This window comes from Nicotiana sylvestris, chromosome 10, assembly GCF_000393655.2.
Source record: "Nicotiana sylvestris chromosome 10, ASM39365v2, whole genome shotgun sequence".
Classification (NCBI taxonomy): Eukaryota; Viridiplantae; Streptophyta; class Magnoliopsida; order Solanales; family Solanaceae; genus Nicotiana; species Nicotiana sylvestris.
In genome coordinates this window covers 25,672,296-25,692,537 of record NC_091066.1, presented here as the reverse complement: position 1 = coordinate 25,692,537, position 20,242 = coordinate 25,672,296, and the positions used below count along the sequence as shown (strand labels likewise).

The window sequence follows — 20,242 nt, the reverse complement described above, 5'->3', positions numbered from 1 at the left end:
ATTTCCTGTGGGATAGTGATGTCATATTTTAAGACGGTCTAATTTTACGTCTATAAAACAAATTCTATATCCGCAAGGTTATTAGATTTACGAGTCCTTCGAGTATGAATAACAATGAAATTGATCAACAGGTTGAATCCTTCCGTGAAACTACTACTGAATGTTTAAAGAATATCTGGCACATTAATCTATATTATATTAAAAGCACGAAGCCTCTTAGCAAAATATTGTTTGCTTTTTTTACCCTTTAAAAATATAATTCACATTGGATAAAATTGTAATTATAATGTAATTATTTTCCTAATATTTAGGACGTTAAAATTAGTCAAATTCTATATAGAAAATATTTCCTTATTTGAACTATGTAAAAACTCCTAATAATTAGGAATCTAAAATTAAATAATATCTATCTATATTATATTAAAAGGAGAGTAGTGAAGCATGTGGTTAAGCCAAGTTGCAAACTAAAAAGAAGCCACTTGGCAATTTTAAGACAATATTAATAATTAAAAATTATAAATAGAAACATAATTAATGGAAGTATTTTAATAAATTTTATACATAATCTAAATAGATATTAGACAAATCTGATCTATATATCTATATTTATATATACATATTTATAACTAATGAAAATTCACCGCTAATTGATCAAGCTTTATAATTAATGAAATCTACTGCTAATCTGAGCTTTAATTTGTTGGATTATATTTGTATAACATTAATAAAAAAGCTGTCTATGACTTATATTACCATATTTGAAGTAATATTATATGACAAACAATATTCATGGTTTCCTTTAAAGTGAGAAAATTATAAAGTAAGCATTAATTAGAGAAAAGAACAAAAGGAAATGAATTTTCATGGTTTCCTTCAAAGTGAGGAAATAAAATAACATTAACTAGAGAAAATAATATAAGAAAATATTATTATACCTCGGCAGAACCGATAGTTTCATATCCAACGACACCCTACTATTAAAATCTTTGAATTTTACTTTAGATCAAAAACTCTTTTTGATAAACATGTGGTTTAATTAAATTATTGAATGCCAAATGTTTGTTAATGCAAACTTTATTTGATAAGGTTTAACTTTATTGAAATGAATCTTGCAAATATTTTAAAAAAAAATGCTTTTTAAGGGGAAAAAAAGACTCCTAAAACTGCACTATCTCTTACGTATCTTTTAGATTGTTATTCTTAATGAAATAGAGAATTAAATAAATCATTCAGATAATTAATTAAGAATAACAAGGTAATCAACCACATCAAGTGGTGTGATAAGAAAAAGTAAAAGTAAAAGTTAGTAAATATTATTATAAAAATATTGAATTGAGATAAAAACATATTTAAATTGAGATAAAAATAATAATTTGAATTTAAATTGAGATAAAAATAATAATTTGAATTTAAATTGAAGGATAAAAATATTTGAATTGAAATATAATTTTTTTTATTTGAATTGAGATTAAAATTCAAGTTTGAATTGAAAGAAACATTATGATACTATAAAAAAAATAGCGGACCTCTTCGTGCTTCATTGTTAAATCTATAGAGACCTGGATTTGCTTTTATGAAACAAAATCTTTAAATGTGTAAATATAGTAATTATATGTTGTGTATCTATATTTGTTAGCGATGTGATATTATATGATATTATAAGAATATAATATTTTAGAAAATTCTTAGGAGAGATTTTAGGGAGACTGAGCTTAAACTCATGTATATATACTCTTCTCTATGGGAATGAAAAACCAAGTCAGATCCTTGTAAAAGTTAAGCAATCTCTAATGTATAACCTTTTCCCGTTGAAGAAGTGGTGCGGTGAATTCTCCTTTTCTTTCTTATTTATGAAACTTTGAAAAAAATATGTAACCATTATATTATATTGTTCTTAATGTTTAAAGATTCATTCATTTTCTAGAAGTATATCATCAGCTTTTTAAAGTAATTAGTATGATTTTCTGGTGAATTTGAATATTGTAAGGTTCATCAAGTTGATATAAAGTGAAGGATTTCTTCAATGTTCATAATTGGATCATATGTTTGCGCTATATGTAATTATAGATAATTATTATATTTAAATTTCTAATAATTTATTATATCATCTTTCATTTATTTGATTACTTTGATTCCAACAGGTTTCCTGTTCGATTAAAGAACATAAAAAAATACTCCGAAGAATATCTACAAATAAATGGTACTAATAGCTACAATTGTATACACCCATGATCTTTGTGTGATAATTATCTCAACTGATTGGATCCATTTGATACGTTATTCTTTAAAGTAGAATACCAAGGATCGAGAATAGGATGAATAAAAGAGAGCTTCTTTGTAATATAAGATGGTATTGACGGTTTCCTGAGTCATTTTCTCATTAGTGTGTGCATCAAAAGAACATGATTTGAAATGATATGCATATCTAGAAAGGATGTCAAATTGAGTTGTACTTCGTCTTTACTATGACTTAATTCTCATTTGCTTATCTTCAATCATTTTTATGCACTTTTTTTTTGCTTTTGCAAATAATAAAAGCTGTTATTTATTTATTTTTTTGGTCAACAAAGCTGTTATTTATTTGGTATGCTATGAGTACAATTATTCAGAGTATTTATTTTCTTTTTTACTACTTTTTAAATTTAAATAGTAGTACTTTAACAGTTAAAAAATTATTATACATCTTCAAAAAGAAAGGTCAAATTACTTTTAAATAAATATTATTTTGTATTGTTTTGTCATAGCTAAACTTAGTTTTCTTCTACTTATTACCAATTTTTAACCTCCTGAAATGCAGGGTAAGACTGTGTAATAGACCTTGTGGTCCGGCCTTTTCCTGCACCTCACTCATAACGGGGGCTTAGTGTAACGGGCTGCCCTTTTTTCACCTTTTGAATTGATTGAATTTTACACAATGGATGAATTTCTAGCTATAAAATAAGAGTGAAGAAATTTAAGAATTAAACTAAGTATTGCATAATGCAACAGCGAACTAACATGGTTTAAAAGGTTTAAAGAATATGACATAATTTAGCTTGAGAAGATGAATTATTTTTTATTTGTGATTAGCAACGACAGACAGTGGATAACATAACATAACTCGAATCTCAATAAGTAAAAAATAAAAAAAAAATTGAATAATAAAAGATTTATGAGCAACATAGTAAAATTTTAAACATATAATGAACTTTATCTTATACAAAGTTTTTAATAATTAAAATAAAATAAAAGGAAAAATATTTCGTTAATAGACGTAATACAAAATAAAAAATTATTAAAAATTTAGATAAAAATAAATGAGAAAAGTCAAAATATCATAGCACAAAAAATATACAAAATGGGCGATAGAGAAAATGCTAGGATATTAATTTTAAAATAAAATAAAGTAATAAAATGCAAAATCATTATTGATATATTTAAATATTCGAAAAACTGTTGACACTATTAGAAAAGTTTAGAAATAAAAAAATTAGGAGAAAGAAAAATATATATCGATGATATATAAAATGGAGTAATAGACAATGATACTAAGTCATTAATAAATACTTCTATATCAATGTTATAATACGAAATAGCTGATAATGTAAAAAATTAAAATAAGAAACACAAAGTTAATTAAATGCTATATAATTAGTTTTCTTTAATTTTACTATTTTATTTTTGGGTACACTGCATTAAAACACAAAATAACGGCTGAGAATTTTGTTAAAATAATATGATCTAATATGCTAAGCAAAGTCAGACCATCGTTGGACATAATTAATATTTTTTAAAATACTAGTTTTAGTTAAAAAATCCACGTTTCTAAGTTGTTGACTTTTCCTTGTTTCCTTAAATCTGATTTTTCCATGTTAGGGATGGTAATGTAATGAAAACATTTTTCCAAATCTTTTTTCGTTATAATTTTATAGAGCTAAACTCTTAATTATTATTAAGCATGTTTTTCAAATTCTAATATTTTATAGATTTTTTTTTTTTGGACCATATGAGTAATGTTAATTCTAATTTTTCACATATGCAGAAAGAGTTTAAGATGACCTATAAATTTGTTATTTTTAATATAAAAGGTTTAATCATTCGTGACGAATAACACGTACATTATATTTTATATTATATACAATTGCCATTTAATAAATTCTTAATATTTAAAACTTTAAAATTAACTACAAAAATTATTATTATTTTCTTATTTGTACTATTATAAGAAGAAACTCCTAATATTTATATTCAAAATCGAATAAGATTTTTGCTTACATGAACATCTTCAATTGCGTAAAATAAATATAGCTCCTTGGTCTAATTCTTATCCAAAAAAAAAGGAAAAAGAAAATTATAAATTCAATTTTTTATTTATCAAGATCTAACAATCATGATCAATGAACATGAACAAACTAAGTTGCACCTATTTTAATAATTTTGCTTTGACTTAAAAAAAATTAGAATATCAAGATATGTTATTTCCTGCTTTGACTAATAAATTTAATCAAAATTATTATATTGTCAATTCAAAAGAAAAATGAGTTTAGATATAATGACAAATAAGGAAACCAAAAATGGCAATGTGCACAAAGAATAATTAAGAACTAATTGATACTAAAATCGATAATATCAATTGACACTCCTTCTATATTTAAGGATATTTTAGGTTCTCAATCTCTGTTTTGCTTTCCAAATGAATACGATATTTGAATCTCGTTTTAGATGTTACTATCGTTAGCCTAGCTTTTTAAAAGTTATTATAATATTAGTTATTAACCAAAAATACAAAAGAGAATCTGCATCTTTTGAAAGAAAAGAAAAAAGAACACTTTTTTTCTCAAACTTTTATATGAAGGGATATTTGAGGGAAAATTAGTAGTTTCAGAAAAAAATACTATATAAAAACATATGTTTTGTCAGAGGCCTGGGATTTAAATATGGAGATATCATCAATTCTGTAAAGTTTAGTTCAGGTAACAAGCTCAAAGACAAAATCAAAGTTAGAGCCTTTTTGTGAAGGAGACGATAATAGTTCATTAACCATAATTAATAAAATATTGTATTTAAAAAGCTCGATATAATTTTTAGGCAAGAAAAATAATTAGTTGTTCTACTAATATTTAGGTTTTAGCTTATAGTGATCTTTGAATTCAAGTAGAGTTGTTTCCACTTAAAATTTAATAGATTAGTGATGTACTATATCTCTTCATATTTGAATTGATTATAACATTCTTGTGAGACGTGAAGGAAGAAGGTATGAGTTGATATAAATATGGGTTAAATGTATGTGTTATTTATATTTATATTTAAATCTTTATTTTATTTTTTTTTTCTATTAGTGTTTACATTATATGTCTGTGAATTCTGTATGTCAGAATTTTTTTCTATCTATATGAATCCTGTATGTCTGAATTTTTTTCTATCTAATCCAATCAATATTAATCATTTTTAAGAACTCACACCTTTTTAGTTTTATTTTATTTAATAATAATTTTTAAAATGCATTGCAAAATATTGTTTACCTTTTTAGTTTAAATATAATTCTAATACAATATTTATATAGTTAAGAAAATTATAGTTATTAAGATAGAGTACACGCGCAACGCGCGCATCGTAATACTAGTGGATTTATAAAAAGGGCTCAATTTGTTGTGTATTTGGTTGTTGTCATATCTATTCACCAAAGATGATACTTTCTTCTTTAGCTCGTCGGTGCTAATTTTGTATCTCAAATCTCGATCAAAGCATGCTTCTTTAAGTTGCTTTATTTTTCATGTTTTAGTTTTGGATTTTCAAGAATAAGGTGATACTTATACTTTTATTAGTTTTTTTTTTTTGGTAAATAGCTTATCTATTTTATTCCAAAAAAAACTTTACAAAACAGGTAGATGCAGACCATCTACATCCCTAAATACACAGCCCGAGCCTATAGACTAAGTGAATTCATTACTATATCTAAGTGACCAAACAAAACTAACAGCGGATTAAATCTAATACATCAAAACAAGAATACATCAAAGGATAAAATGTTCCTATTACGGATACTAATTGAGAGTTGTAAGAGCTCATTTCCAATGTTGTATTTCTTGCCCTCTCATGTGTATATGAACTGTTATCTTTCTGCACACGCTATTCACGTTTACTATATCCCCCTAGAATCGATTTTTGTTCCTTTCCCTCCATATGGTATAAATCATCATACCAAAAATACAAGTAACAATTTCTTAGTGTCCACTCTTTTTTGTGGCAATATGACTTATCCATGCCACCTCACTTTGCCAATCTCGAATAGTTTTGCAATGTCCCAGCCATTTCAATAGCCTCGACCACGATTCATTCGTCACAGAGCACTCAAAAAATAGATGATCGAAGGTTTCATCAGTAAGCTTACAGAGGATACACTGTTGAGGAATTTGAACACTAAACTTCAACAGTGTGTCCACTGTAGCTAGTCTCCTTTGTAATGCTAACCATAGTATGAACTTAAATCCGGGATGCATTTTTGGTTGCAACACAATGCTTTTCCAAGGAACCTTTGGGAGTTGAGGGAATTGCAGTCGATACAACTTCCTAATGCTAAAGGAATTACCTTTTTGTAGCTGATCCAACTTGCTCATAAGATCACTTTGGATACCCTGAACATCACCAATGAATTTCCTTGACTCCAGAATTTTTCTGACCACCCAAGCTGCATTCTTGGGTATTGACATTTGCTCTAACGTGTGATGTTTTATATAGAATGTATGAATCCACTTGATCCATAAGCAATCTTTCTTTTTTGCCACTGTCCACAGGTGCTTTGCTACAGCAGCTCTATTCCAGAACACCAAATTTATCACATTTAGACCACCTACTCCTTGTGGTAGGCAAATTTTTTCCCAGGAAACCAAAGCCTTTTTTGACACCGTTGATGAACCTGTCCACAGAAATGACCTGCAGATAGCTTCAACCATCTTCATTACTTTCTTTGGTAGTAGAAAAGTTTGTGCCCAGTATGACTGTATTCCAAATAGTATTGACTTGATCAGTTGCACTCGCTTTGCATAGGATAAAAGTCTTGATATCCAGCAATTGATCCTCTGTGTGATCTTCTCTACTAAAGGCCAGCATTGAATAACTCAAAGTTTCTTTGATGCCAAAGGGACCCCCAAATATTTAAATGGTAATATCCCTTCAGAGAACCCCAATTCTTGTAATATATCCTGTTTCTGGGTTGTTGAAACACCTGCTAAGTAGGCTGCACTCTTCTTTGCATTTGCTTGAAGACCTGAGGCTTCAACAAACTTTTGGAAAGTCTGCCTTAACAATCTAATGGATTGCAAGTCAGCCCTGCAAAACATGAGCAGGTCGTCAGCAAAACAAATATGCACCACTCCAAACATTTGACATCTGGGATGAAACTTGAAATTTTTATTTTTTATCAGCTGTGTAAATTCCCTTTGTAAGTATTCCATAGCCAACACCAAAAAATAGGGTGACATTGGGTCTCTCTGTCTTATCCCCCTTCTTCTTTTAAAAGGCCTAGTTAACCCACCATTCATATTCAAATAATAAGTTACTGAAGAGATGCATTCCATAATCCAACTTGTGAACTTATAAGGAAAGCCCATGTCTAACAGAACCCTTTTCAGGAATGCCCATTCTAGTATGTCATAAGCTTTCCTAATCAACTTTTAAAACACACCTTGGAGAAATACCTTTCCTGTTGTAACCTTTGAATAACTCGTGCGTGAAGAAAATATTATCTGTGATATATCTGCCTTCTATAAAAGCTGATTGTGACTCCCCACCAGTCCTCCAATTACCTTCTTTATTCTTGATGTGATAACCTTAGTAATAATCTTGTATAAGGTTGTACAGTATGCTATTGGTCTGTAGTCTTTAACATGACTAGGATTTTGCACCTTAGGAATTAATGTCACAGCAGTACTACTAATTCCTTTATGCATCTTCCCAGTTACAAAAAACTGTTTGACAACATCAGAAACCTCATCTCCCACTTCCTGCCAGTGTTTAGTAAAGAACTCAATTGGAAATCCATCCACACCAGGGGCCTTTTCATGAGGCATGTCTTTTATTGCATTTTGGATCTCCACCAATGTAACCTCTTGGATTAGTTCCTCTTTCTGCTGAAGAGTAAGACATGGACCTTGGCGTATAACTGTTGTATTTGGACATCTATGAACACTACCCCTCTTACCCATGAGCTTAGTGAAAAAGGAGATGAACTCATTCTCTACATGTATAGGATCAGTTACCTTTGCTCCATCATCTTTATAGATTGACATAATTGCATTCTTACTTGTCCTTAGCTTCCATTGAGCATGAAAGTACTTAGAGTTTGAATCACCACATGTAATCCAGTTTGCTCTGGACTTCTGCTTAAGTACCTGTTCCTCTATATTGCTCCATTTTTCAGCCTCTGCCAAAGCCCTCCTTTCTTGTTCAATCAAATCTTGATCCAAGTGATGGAATAACTTCAAGGTTGTGCCTAGCATGGTTCAGTTGATGTTTGTAGGAAGCCATATAAGTATTCAAGCCTTTGAGGTTTCTCTTCAGCATCTTTAACCTTAGCCAGATTCTTTGCATTGGGTCCGTTATTAGTTTTTCTTTGCCTTTACTGGTAATTTACTACTAATTTGTATGTTCTATGCTCTATCAATTTGTGAAAATTTCAAATTATAGAGATATTAACATTTTTTAGTGTTTGTCATCTTTTCTAGCTATCTGTTATTCTTAATTAATGCTGATAGGTTGTTGGAGTCCGTTTCGTTCTAGAGTATTCGAAGATAACATTATGTATATTTTCTATTCTTGACTATTAACTAGTACTAGTAGTCGTACCCGCGCGATGCGCGGTCAATATTAATTAAATTAAATTATGATCAGGCTTGTTTGATCCTATTAGATCGTATTGCTTTAATAAAATTCAATTGTCATCTTGTTTGTCAATACGATATACCCAATAATGAAATCTCTATTAAATCAAACGTACTTATATAGTCAGTGAATAACTTTTTTGTTCTATTTTTCTTTATTATATTAAACAATATTTAGTATTCACTTTCTTTTTGTAATATATGAGAAGATATATAATTTATTACTATTGATTTTTTTTTTTAAATTTTATTATGTTGTTGTTAATAATATTATCTAAATTTTAGTGAATAAAATCTATGTTAAACTAACGGGACTTATACAGGCAGCGCATCGAATAACGTTTTTGTTATGTACTTTTCTTTATTATATCTTTCAATATTTAATACTATTACTTTGTTAATAGAAAGTTTCATTAGCATATTACGTTATTTAATATTTTTCTCTAAAGTTTTTTTTATTACTTTATTTTTGTTTTTTTATTTTTAAATAATTTTAAAACTCCAACTTAAAACTACTCCCCAATTTGAATTGGTAATTTATTGTTTTTTTAATTTTGTTTTTTATATTAAAATTATATTAAAATTCCAACTTGAACTACTCCCCAATTTGAATGGGTAGTTTTTTTTCTCTTTTTTTTTTCGTTTTTTATAGCTTTTTAATTTTAAAATAATTTAAAAATTCCAACTTGAAACAACTCTCACCCAATTTGAACGGGTAGTTACTTTTTTATTTTATAGCTTTATTTTTTTTTTTGCTTTTTGATTTTAAAATAATTTAAAAATTCCAACTTGAAACTACTCCTACCCAATTTGAATGGGTAGTTATTTTTTTATATATTTGTTTTTTTTTTTTATTATAGTTAATTATTAATATAGATATAGATAAGAAATCTATATTTATTAATTAAATTAAAGTTACCAATTATATATATATATATATATATATATATATATATATATATATATATATATATATATATATACACACACACATACATATATATGGTAGTTTTTTTAATTATTTTTATTTTTAGATATATTTAAATTAAAAAGAATAACTAATAACTAATTATGTCATGTGTCATTCTATTGTTCTGCCATTTGGCTTCATGAGGTGTTTTTGTCTTCTGCTTTTAATTATAGATAGATTTGTTTTTTTATTTTTAAATAATTTTAAAACTCCAACTTAAAACTACTCCCCAATTTGAATTGGTAATTTATTATTTTTTTAATTTTGTTTTGTATATTAAATTAAAATTATATTAAAATTCCAACTTGAACTACTCCCCAATTTGAATGGGTAGTTTTTTTTCTCTTTTTTTCGTTTTTTATAGCTTTTTTATTTTAAAATAATTTAAAAACTCCAACTTGAAACTACTCCCACCCAATTTGAACGGGTAGTTACTTTTTTATTTTATACCTTTATTTTTTTTGCTTTTTGATTTTAAAATAATTTAAAAATTCCAACTTGAAACTACTCCTACCCAATTTGAATGGGTAGTTATTTTTTTATATATTTGTTTTTTATTTTTTTATTATAGTTAATTATTAATATAGATATAGATAAGAAATCTATATTTATTAATTAAATTAAAGTAACCAATTAATATATATATATATATATATAACAAATTAATATATATATATAACCAATTTTATATATATATATATATACATACATATATATATGGTAGCTTTTTTAATTATTTTCATTTTTTAGATATATTTAAATTAAAAAGAATAACCAATAACTAATTTAATAACTAATTATGCCATGTGTCATTCTATTGTTCTGCCATTTGGCTTCATGAGGTGCTTTTGTCTTCTGCTTTTAATTATAGATAGATATATATGGTAGTTTTTTTAATTATTTTTATTTTTAGATATATTTAAATTAAAAAGAATAACCAATAACTAATTATGTCATGTGTCATTCTATTGTTCTGCCATTTGGCTTCATGAGGTGCTTTTGTCTTCTGCTTTTAATTATAGATAGATTTTTTTTTTGCTTTTTGATTTTAAAATAATTTAAAAATTCCAACTTGAAACTACTCCTACCCAATTTGAATGGGTAGTTATTTTTTTTTATATTTGTTTTTTTTATTATAGTTAATTATTAATATAGATATAGATAAGAAATCTATATTTATTAATTAAATTAAAGTAACCAATTAATATATATATAACCAATTATATATATATATATATATATATATATATATATATATATATATATATATATATATATATACACACATATATATGGTAGTTTTTTTAATTATTTTCATTTTTTAGATATATTTAAATTAAAAAGAATAACCAATAACTAATTTAATAACTAATTATGCCATGTGTCATTCTATTGTTCTGCCATTTGGCTTCATGAGCTGCTTTTGTCTTCTGCTTTTAATTATAGATAGATATATATGGTAGTTTTTTTAATTATTTTTATTTTTTAGATATATTTAAATTAAAAGAATAACCAATAACTAATTATGCCATGTGTCATTCTATTATTCTGCCATTTGGCTTCATGAGGTGCTTTTGTCTTCTGCTTTTAATTATAGATAGATTTTTTGAATATATGTATAATTTAATACTTTGATATTGTGTTGTAAGGATGACAATGCTATTAAGATTTATATTTAAATAATATAAGAGGAATAGGGCATCTAACTGAAGTATTAACTTGTGGATAATTTTTTCTTCTGTTTTTTTGCCAAAAAATATCACCGCCAATAGGAACGAGACCTTTTTCTTCCACGAAGGATTAACAAAGGAGGAACAGAAGACATTTTTGAAGTAACTATAGTTTGAATAAGTTATGTATTTGTTCAATATACAGTACGAGTCCCAATGTAAATTGCATTAGCAATATATTTAAGTTTTAAATGTGTAATAGGTTAAAGTTGTGAGGAATAAAAAGTGAAGATGTTGTCTCTCCTATTGTTCTATATATTAATAGACGTTTAAAGTATACACGAAGAACATCAAATTAAAGAGCAGTTACGAGAGTGTAAATCCTGCAAAATAGCCAAAGTAAAATATTAGATTTATCACCTAATACTAACGAGTTGCAGCATCTTAGAGATACCAATGAAAGAGCATCTACAAATATACCCAAAATAGAAAAATATTAAGAAATATATGACCAAATAACATATTTGGACCTTATAACTAAAGGTAATGCAATTACAAATTATATGTAACTCATTTTAATTGTAACTCTTTGGAGGGATAATGTCACGACCCTCAGTGGAATTAAATTCTCGTTTTAGGACTTGTTGAAATCGTTCATGTTATACTTTAAACAACAATAATGAAATTCACTGAAATAAGGTAATGTCATTAACCAATTTAATATTGAACAACCTCGTAACCCTCCCAGAACCCGGTGGTGCATGAGCTATCTCTAGGAAGCAATATAATACAACAACCGTCCAGAATACAAATTGGACAGAAAGTAAATACAATAATCTGAAAGAAACTTTGCTAGCTGCGGGTCGTCTCGAATGTGCAGCTCACCTAAGTCTCTGTATCAACCGTGCTACGCCCACTAGGCCACTAGAGATGCATGTGTGCAACAAAAATGCACAACAAGTGTAGCATGAGTACGAAAACAACGTTTACTTAGCAAGTATCCCGTATAATCTCGAAGAAGTAGAGACGAGAGATCGACTTCGACACTTGCTAGTGGTCCAATAATAGTATACCAATAACGTAGTGAATCAAGAATATTCATAAAATGACTCTAAATCAATAGCATGAGGCAAATAAACAGTTCTTTCATTAACGGGAAATTTCCAGATTCAATTTCATCAATTAAGCATTTATCTCAGGACAGGGAGAACAATTATCAATATCTATAATTCTCACGGCAAGCAATGCAAGCATGCTCAACTCATTCCAAGGTCGTACGACCCAATCCAACAATATTTAAACTGTGCATTGCCAGAGGGTCGAATGACGCGAACCATAGATGCATCTATTTAATCTACAGAGGCGTTCAGCCCGCTTCGAAATTAAACACATACAGACAGTCAATCAAGAAGTCAACAGGGGACAATCATCCAAAGAAAAGCCCATTCTCTCTTAACAATTTTATAAAAATCAAGTTTAATTCTTTTAGAAATTCATTTACCAATTCGATAGGATTTAAACAATTCATCTATCAATAAGGTTATAAATATTCCAAGTATAGCATGCTTTTGGATCCTAAACTACCCAGACTTACACATAATAGTAGCTACGCACGGACTCTCAGCACCTTGTGCATACGTAGCCCCCATAAATAGGAGCACATAACCAATTATTTCACATATGGGGATAATTCCCTCTTACAAGGTTAGAAAGGAGACTCACATCGCTCCGAAGATCCATAACCGGCATTCCACGCCCTTCCGAAGACTCGAATTGATGCACAATGCTCCAAAACTAGCCAATAATTATGCAAACCCATTAATATATGTTCAATTACTCATTACAAATTCAATTTATAACAATTCCTAACTCCGATCGAAAAGTTGACAAAATTGCCCTCGAGCCCACGTGCCCGGATTCCGAAATTTTCGAAGATAAAGTTTACCCATGAACTCACGAACTCAAATATATGATTTTCTCTTAATTTCATACCCAAAATCGTGGTCAAAATCCAAGAATATCAAATTTCTAAGTTTCCCCTCAAACCCCAAGTTTCTACCAAATTTTCATGCTCAAGTCCGCACATAATCAATGTATTAACTCAAAACTAGTAGAATCCACTTACCTCATACTTGGTGATGAAAATGGCACCTCACAGTTGCTCCAAAATCGGCTCCAATGGAAGAAATGCGGTTGAAATGAATCCAACCCTCGATTTAAAAGAACCTTACTTCCTCCAGCATTTCTGCACCTATGGTCACTTGACCGCTTCTGCGGTTCCGCAGGTGCGACCCACTACCCGCTTCTGCGGTTTCTCACCAGGCCGCCCTTTCCGCTTCTGCGCCTCAACCACCGCAGGTGTGGTCCCGCCTCTGCGGCTACATGACCGCATCTGCAGTCTCTTCACTTCTAGCCCAGCAGCGTATCTGCGTCCCTCCTAGCCGCTTCTGCGGCTCCACACCTGCGGCCAAAACCTCGCAGGTGCGGTTACACCAGATACCAGCTCCTTAAGCCCTTCTTCAAATTCCAAATTTGATCCGTTAACCATCCGGAATCCACCCAAGACCCCCGGGACCCAAACCAATCATACCAACCAGTCCCAAACACATTACGAACTTGCTCGAGGCCTCAAATCATATCAAACAATGCTAAAATCATGAATCACCCTCCAATTCAAGCTTAATGAATTTTAGAATTTCAAACTTCTACATTCGATGTCGAAACCTATCAAATCACGTTTGATTGACCTCAAATTTTGCACACAAGTCATATTCGACATTACGGACCTACTCTAACTTCCGGAATCGAAATCCGACCCCGATATCAAAAAGTCCACTTCCGGTCAAACTCCTAAAAAACCTTCAAATTTCTATCTTTAGCCAAATGACTCCAAAATGACCCACGGACCTCCGAATTCACTTCCGATCGCGCTCCCAATACCAGAATCACCATACAGAGCTATTCCCAGACTCGGAATCCCAAACGGACATCGATAACACTGAAATACACTTCAACCCAAACTTATGAAATTCTTTCAAAATATTAACTTCCACAATAGGCGCCGAAACATTTCCGGGTCTTCCAAAACCCAGTCCGGACATACGCCCAAGTCCGAAATCATCATATAAACCTGCTAGAACCTTCGAATCCCGATTCCGATGTCGTTTACTCAAAAATCCAACCTTAGTCAATTCTTTCAACTTAAAGCTTCCGAAATGAGAATTCTCTTTCCAAATCAACTCCGAACTTCCCGGAATTCAATTCCGATCGTGTGCACAAGTCATAATACCTGAAGTGAAGCTGCTCATGGCCTCAAACTGCTGAACGACGCGCTAGAGCTCAAAACGACCGATCGAGTCGTTACAGACAAGCAATAGCCAATTACGCTTTAAACAATGATAATTTATTAATTAGTTCCATTTTTTAAATTCTAACAAGTCTATATTAAATTCATTGCAATTAAAATTTTATTATCTTTTACAAAGTTATGTCATAGTTGGCTTGAGATATTCGTGCAACGCACGAGTATAGAGACTAGTTATTATAAAAGCACAAATAATTTATACTAAATATTGAATAACTAAAATATGCCTGAAACATTGATCGACTTTTATAACCTTAAACATTTATATAATTTAAGGATATAATTGTAAATTACCTAAGACTAAAATTCTTTTTGATTTAAACTATACCTACACCACCTACAAAGTTGATTCTATACGGTAAAAGGTTCTACCAATATTGCAAATACATTTCTCGGTTATATAGACCGACGGTGAGTAGCAAATTATCCAAATATTACTTATCTAATGTAGTAGGAGTAGTTATATTTGTCCAAATAGAATTAGAATTCTATCCTCTTAATTATGCATGTTAGTAGTGAGTTGTCATTGTCCAAAAAGAATTACTTCTAAAGAATCGTCTATACTTTAAATTATAAATCGGAATAACCATTGCAAGTAAAGTGGCTGTAAAATTTCAAGATAAGATCGCCAACTTACCTATTATATATTTTTCTTTACTCGAAACAACCATAGCTACAATATTTTAAGGTAAAGCCGCCAACATATCTACGTAATTTAACGTTGTTGTCCAACCATTATTATTTTTCAAACCAATTTTTCACAAAACAAATAAAGTAATAAATTAATATAATGTGATATTCATCTACATATATAGTTTTTTGAAGAATTAAAAAAAGAAAATGGTATTTTCTTAATTAAGAGTGTTCCTTTTCACTTTTGATTTTTTTAGAAAAAACAATATCCTCTTGACTTAGAGGTTTTCGGAGAGAATAATTAAATCTTACGTGAGTTTTGTACGTGAACTTTTCTTGATTTTTTAATATTATCTTTTTTGGTTTCAAAATATATAATATGATATTCTTTTGTATGTTTATTTGGTTTATTTTTATTTTTATGTTGTTTGTTAAAAAAACTAAACAAAGAAGAAGATATTGTCTCTCCCCTGATTTATCAATGAATTAGTTTTATTTATATAATATATTCTTTCTTTTATTTTACGAAACATGTTTTTGAATCTCCTATACATTTGATAACAATTTAGAATATCTATGCAGTTGCAAGTTTATTACTATCAATATGCACTTCATATAATTGACACATATTTACATGCAGTTATATTATTTATAATAATAATTATTATAAAAATATAAATCTCCAATGAGAAATATCAATTATTGACTGAATATTTGCGCCTCTTGTCAGCAACGCACGTTCATAGACTTTTATGCCCCTAAAAGCATGAATGTTAAAACGTTAAATGTTAGTTGACGAATATATCCTTAAAATATCAACAGTCTTTTATGCCCCTAAAACCTTAATTATTTCTTCCAAAACATAATTCATATTGGATAAAATTATAATATTCAACTTTACCTAATTTAATATAAAGTACAAGTGTATGCTCAAATTTCGGCGGATCAGCCTCAACCATGAATTGAAATCGTTTCTATTCAAACTAAGTTTGTTTTAGGACTTCTATTAGAAAGACATTAGTACTCTTACATTAATTATATTCAATTCCATCAAGGATTCATCTTCTCAAATGGGTTTGCTCAAAATAAATATTTCAGCCTCCAAGTTGCAGTAGAATTATGTGTGCTCTTGTTGTCTTTCAAGTGGTTTACAAGTTTGCATCCTTTTGGAACAACAACACGGTTCACTCAACTTTAGTTAAAATTGTGACTCCTCTAGAAGATAAAATTTCATATTTATAGTTGCAATTGCCTACAATTAATAGGCTTTCACCATTGCGCTGATGGTATTTAATCTCAAGTCAATAACTTACTTTCACCTTATCTTTCTTTTGTTACAGATAGCAAATTTATGTCATAAATCTGATAAGAAGATTTTAGATGCCACCATGAAGTTTGAGAAATTAATAACATATCATATAAAATATTACTGCTACAACTCTTGGTTTAACACTTTAACTGCAAAAAAACGATGTTATACATTAAGTTTTCTTCTTATGGGGTTGGCAATTGAACTATCACTACTTTTTAATTCGTTATGCCCATTGTGATGGCTTGTAATAGGATATTAATAAAGAGTGGATCATACTTCCGTCTAAGTCGATGCATATATATTTCTAATAATCTAATTTATTTATTTATTTTGTATCTTTTAGTATTCTTTCATGCCTAAACCATAACCACGAAATTTGCAAGGAAGATGAGATCTCTATAGTCGACCAATAAATTCTTTGAATAAACTTTATGATGGAGGGAGGTTGTTTGCCGGGCGGCGTGAAGGAACGTGGATGCCATGCAGAGCAAGAAATCTTATACCCTTGTTTTGAAAGCTATGATTTTGATGCGAATTACTCGAGAATAGTAAAATATTTAATTTGATAACGTACAATATACACATGCAATGCTCAATAGTTATTTCTTTTCGGACTTGATTATTTTTAAATTGTATAATTTTTTATTATTTACATAGGTTAATATTGCACACATGGTAAATAGATGTGTGATTAATGATCAACTTGTTTCCTTGTATTTTCATAGATCTGGTTGATTATGCCATAGTTTCTCTTGCTCATCAATGCTACCGATTTTTTTTACCTTGCTACATCATGACTTGGACTTATATTAAGGAGTTAAAGGAAAAGAAAGGTTAGAGAACTTCTGGCCTTCATAATCTTCAAAAATCTATTAACATGCATGCCTTTGAATATCTCATACGTTGTTTTGGACCTTCGACCTTCGAGGTATTATTTCACGTTGACTTCCGTTAGCAAAATAATTGAAACACTGATCTTAACTTTTTGGGAGTCACTAAAATTTTATTAGAAATCACAGAGGGTAGCCAAATATAATGTCGTTACATTATCAAATGGAAGATCCATGTGTATCAATTTTTACCCTTATCATAAATAATTGACTAAAGAACTACATGCAAATGCACGTAGCATAGAGACTAGTTTATTATAAAAGTACGAATGTTTCTCATTAAATATTGAATGACAAAAATATCCCGAAATATCAATTGACTATTATACCCTTAAAAGGTTGAACTCATTCGAAGAGATAATCCATATGGGTAGATTTGTAAATTTTACTTTACCAAATATTTCGATTTTTGAATTCTACTAAACACCTGCCTACTTGAATTTCGGTCAATTCCACCATGAATTTGAAATCGTTTAAGTTGGCAACTGTTTCCAACTCATACGCTTCACTTTTTTCGATTATTAAAGTTTATATAAGTTATTAACTTTTATTTTATTTAGTATAATATAATATTAAGACACACAATTTTTTTTGAATTATTGGTAGGTAATTGTGTAAACTTTCTGTGATCATACATTACTTGATTCGTAAAAAAATCTCTTCCCATTTATTTATATATGTATAGTAATCGTGTGGTAATTTTTTGTATACTTTATTTCTATTCTACATAATTGGGTTAAAATTTTAGCATATTAATGTATAATATTTTTATACTATTATAAAAGCACGAATGTTAAGACGCTAAATGTTGATCAACAAAAATATTTTTAAAATTTATTTGACTTTTATACCCTTCAAAAGTTAAATTACCTCTTCACAAAATAATTTCATGTTGAATAAAATTATAATATTTAAAACTTTACCAAATACGAGTATAATTACGACGTGGACTTCTAATCTTAATAGAATTCCAATATTTTAGCTATTTGGGATATCGTGTTCTATCCATAATTGGGAATTCTGAATACCAACTCTACAATGATGAAAGCAATTTTAACCAACTCTTACCTCTATTTCGTATGAGTAAAAATCTTATTTAGTTTCGTAGTTAAGGAAAATCGAAGTACTCCTATTATTTATGGGGCCAGCATGGAAAAAGGTGGCGGCTGCATAATTCATAGGTCTAGACGAGCAGAATGATAAAAAAAATATTCACGTTCCCGAGTAAATTGTAGTGCTCGAGCTTCTTCAAGCAAGAGAATGTAAGCGAGGTATAGAGATCGACAATGAATATAGTTTGAAATGGTAAGAAAAACGAATTTATTGTATTTAAAAGGTAAAGAAAGATTTCAGGAAAAAGGAAAGAAACGAATTTATTGTATTTATCGGTAATGTTTTTACTTCCAAGTGCTTCCTTCTCCATTGAATGAATAATGTTGGGTTGTATTTTGTTCTAAATTACTCATTTTATTTTTTCGACTGATTGTATGTAACTTCAAATTTACATGATTATTTGACTATACATTGGCAATATCATCCGTATTTTCCTTTAATCTACTTATACTTTTATCATGTAAATCTATTATGCAAACATAAACATGTGTGGCTATGGATTATATATTGTTTTGTGTAAGTTTTACATGCAGAGTTCTAGAAGAGATAATTATTTGTCAAAAAACACCACATAAATATATTAACATGACAAAAATATTAATTTTTAATAATTTGTATGTGAAGTATAAGTTTTGCGTTTAATTTTTTATTCTTTTAAATCGATGCAAAAATATTGATAAGTTTTTATGCATAGAGTATTTTTTTTCCTTTTGTCTTCTAATGTCTTTGAGTTTTGTTGATAATGTAATGGTATTTATTACGATTGAGTCTATCTTAATCTTAATGTATTTGAACTACTCTAGGGAAACACTAGAGGTTATTATACGTGTATGTAGTTACTCAATTTTTAGCAGGTGAATTGTTTAAATGATTTAAGACTATAACTTCAAAAATTGCTTCTTTTGATTCAAAAAGATTATTTAAAAACTGAAAAATATATATAGAAAACAAAACTTATTTTAAAAAAGAAATTTGATTGAAGATTCTTCAAACTTATTTAAAAACTAGATGGCGTATAGCACGGGCCCAATACTGTAGAATATGAAATTACTATTTGTGATTAATTTGTTTTGATATGAAATTGTATAGGAGGGACAGAAGTTGAGACATCATTGAAGTGACAGACTATTCACATCCATGAGAATAATAAATATACATATATAAACATATTGTTATTTACATATCAACAAAAAGAGATGCACTTTACTTCGAAAGTGGCATAATATTTACATCCATGAGAGTATCTATACTCACAAAAGGTGATTCTTTGTCCATACTGTAATTGTTCTTCTTCTTTGTAGTGCAACAAAAGTACTGACATCTGCAATGACATCTGCAAAATCAATCGAAAATTACCAAGTTTCAGTACCTATATAACATAATGAATTAAGTTTTAGGGTAATATGAATGCAACTGATTTTTTCTAAAGCAC

At 29.0% G+C, this 20,242-nt stretch overlaps 1 protein-coding gene across 1 annotated transcript; it reads right to left on the bottom strand.

Moving 5' to 3' along the window:
- Positions 1–6,203: 6,203 nt before the first annotated feature.
- LOC138879114 (uncharacterized) lies at positions 6,204–6,932 on the bottom strand. The gene has a single exon (XM_070158694.1). It carries the CDS (start codon positions 6,930–6,932, stop codon positions 6,204–6,206), a length of 729 nt encoding a protein of 242 aa, XP_070014795.1.
- Positions 6,933–20,242: the final 13,310 nt, after the last annotated feature.

Excerpts from the sequence above, each read along its gene's own strand:
- LOC138879114 (XM_070158694.1), bottom strand. The coding sequence starts at position 6,932 with ATGGTTGAAGCTATCTGCAGGTCATTTCTGTGGACAGGTTCATCAACG.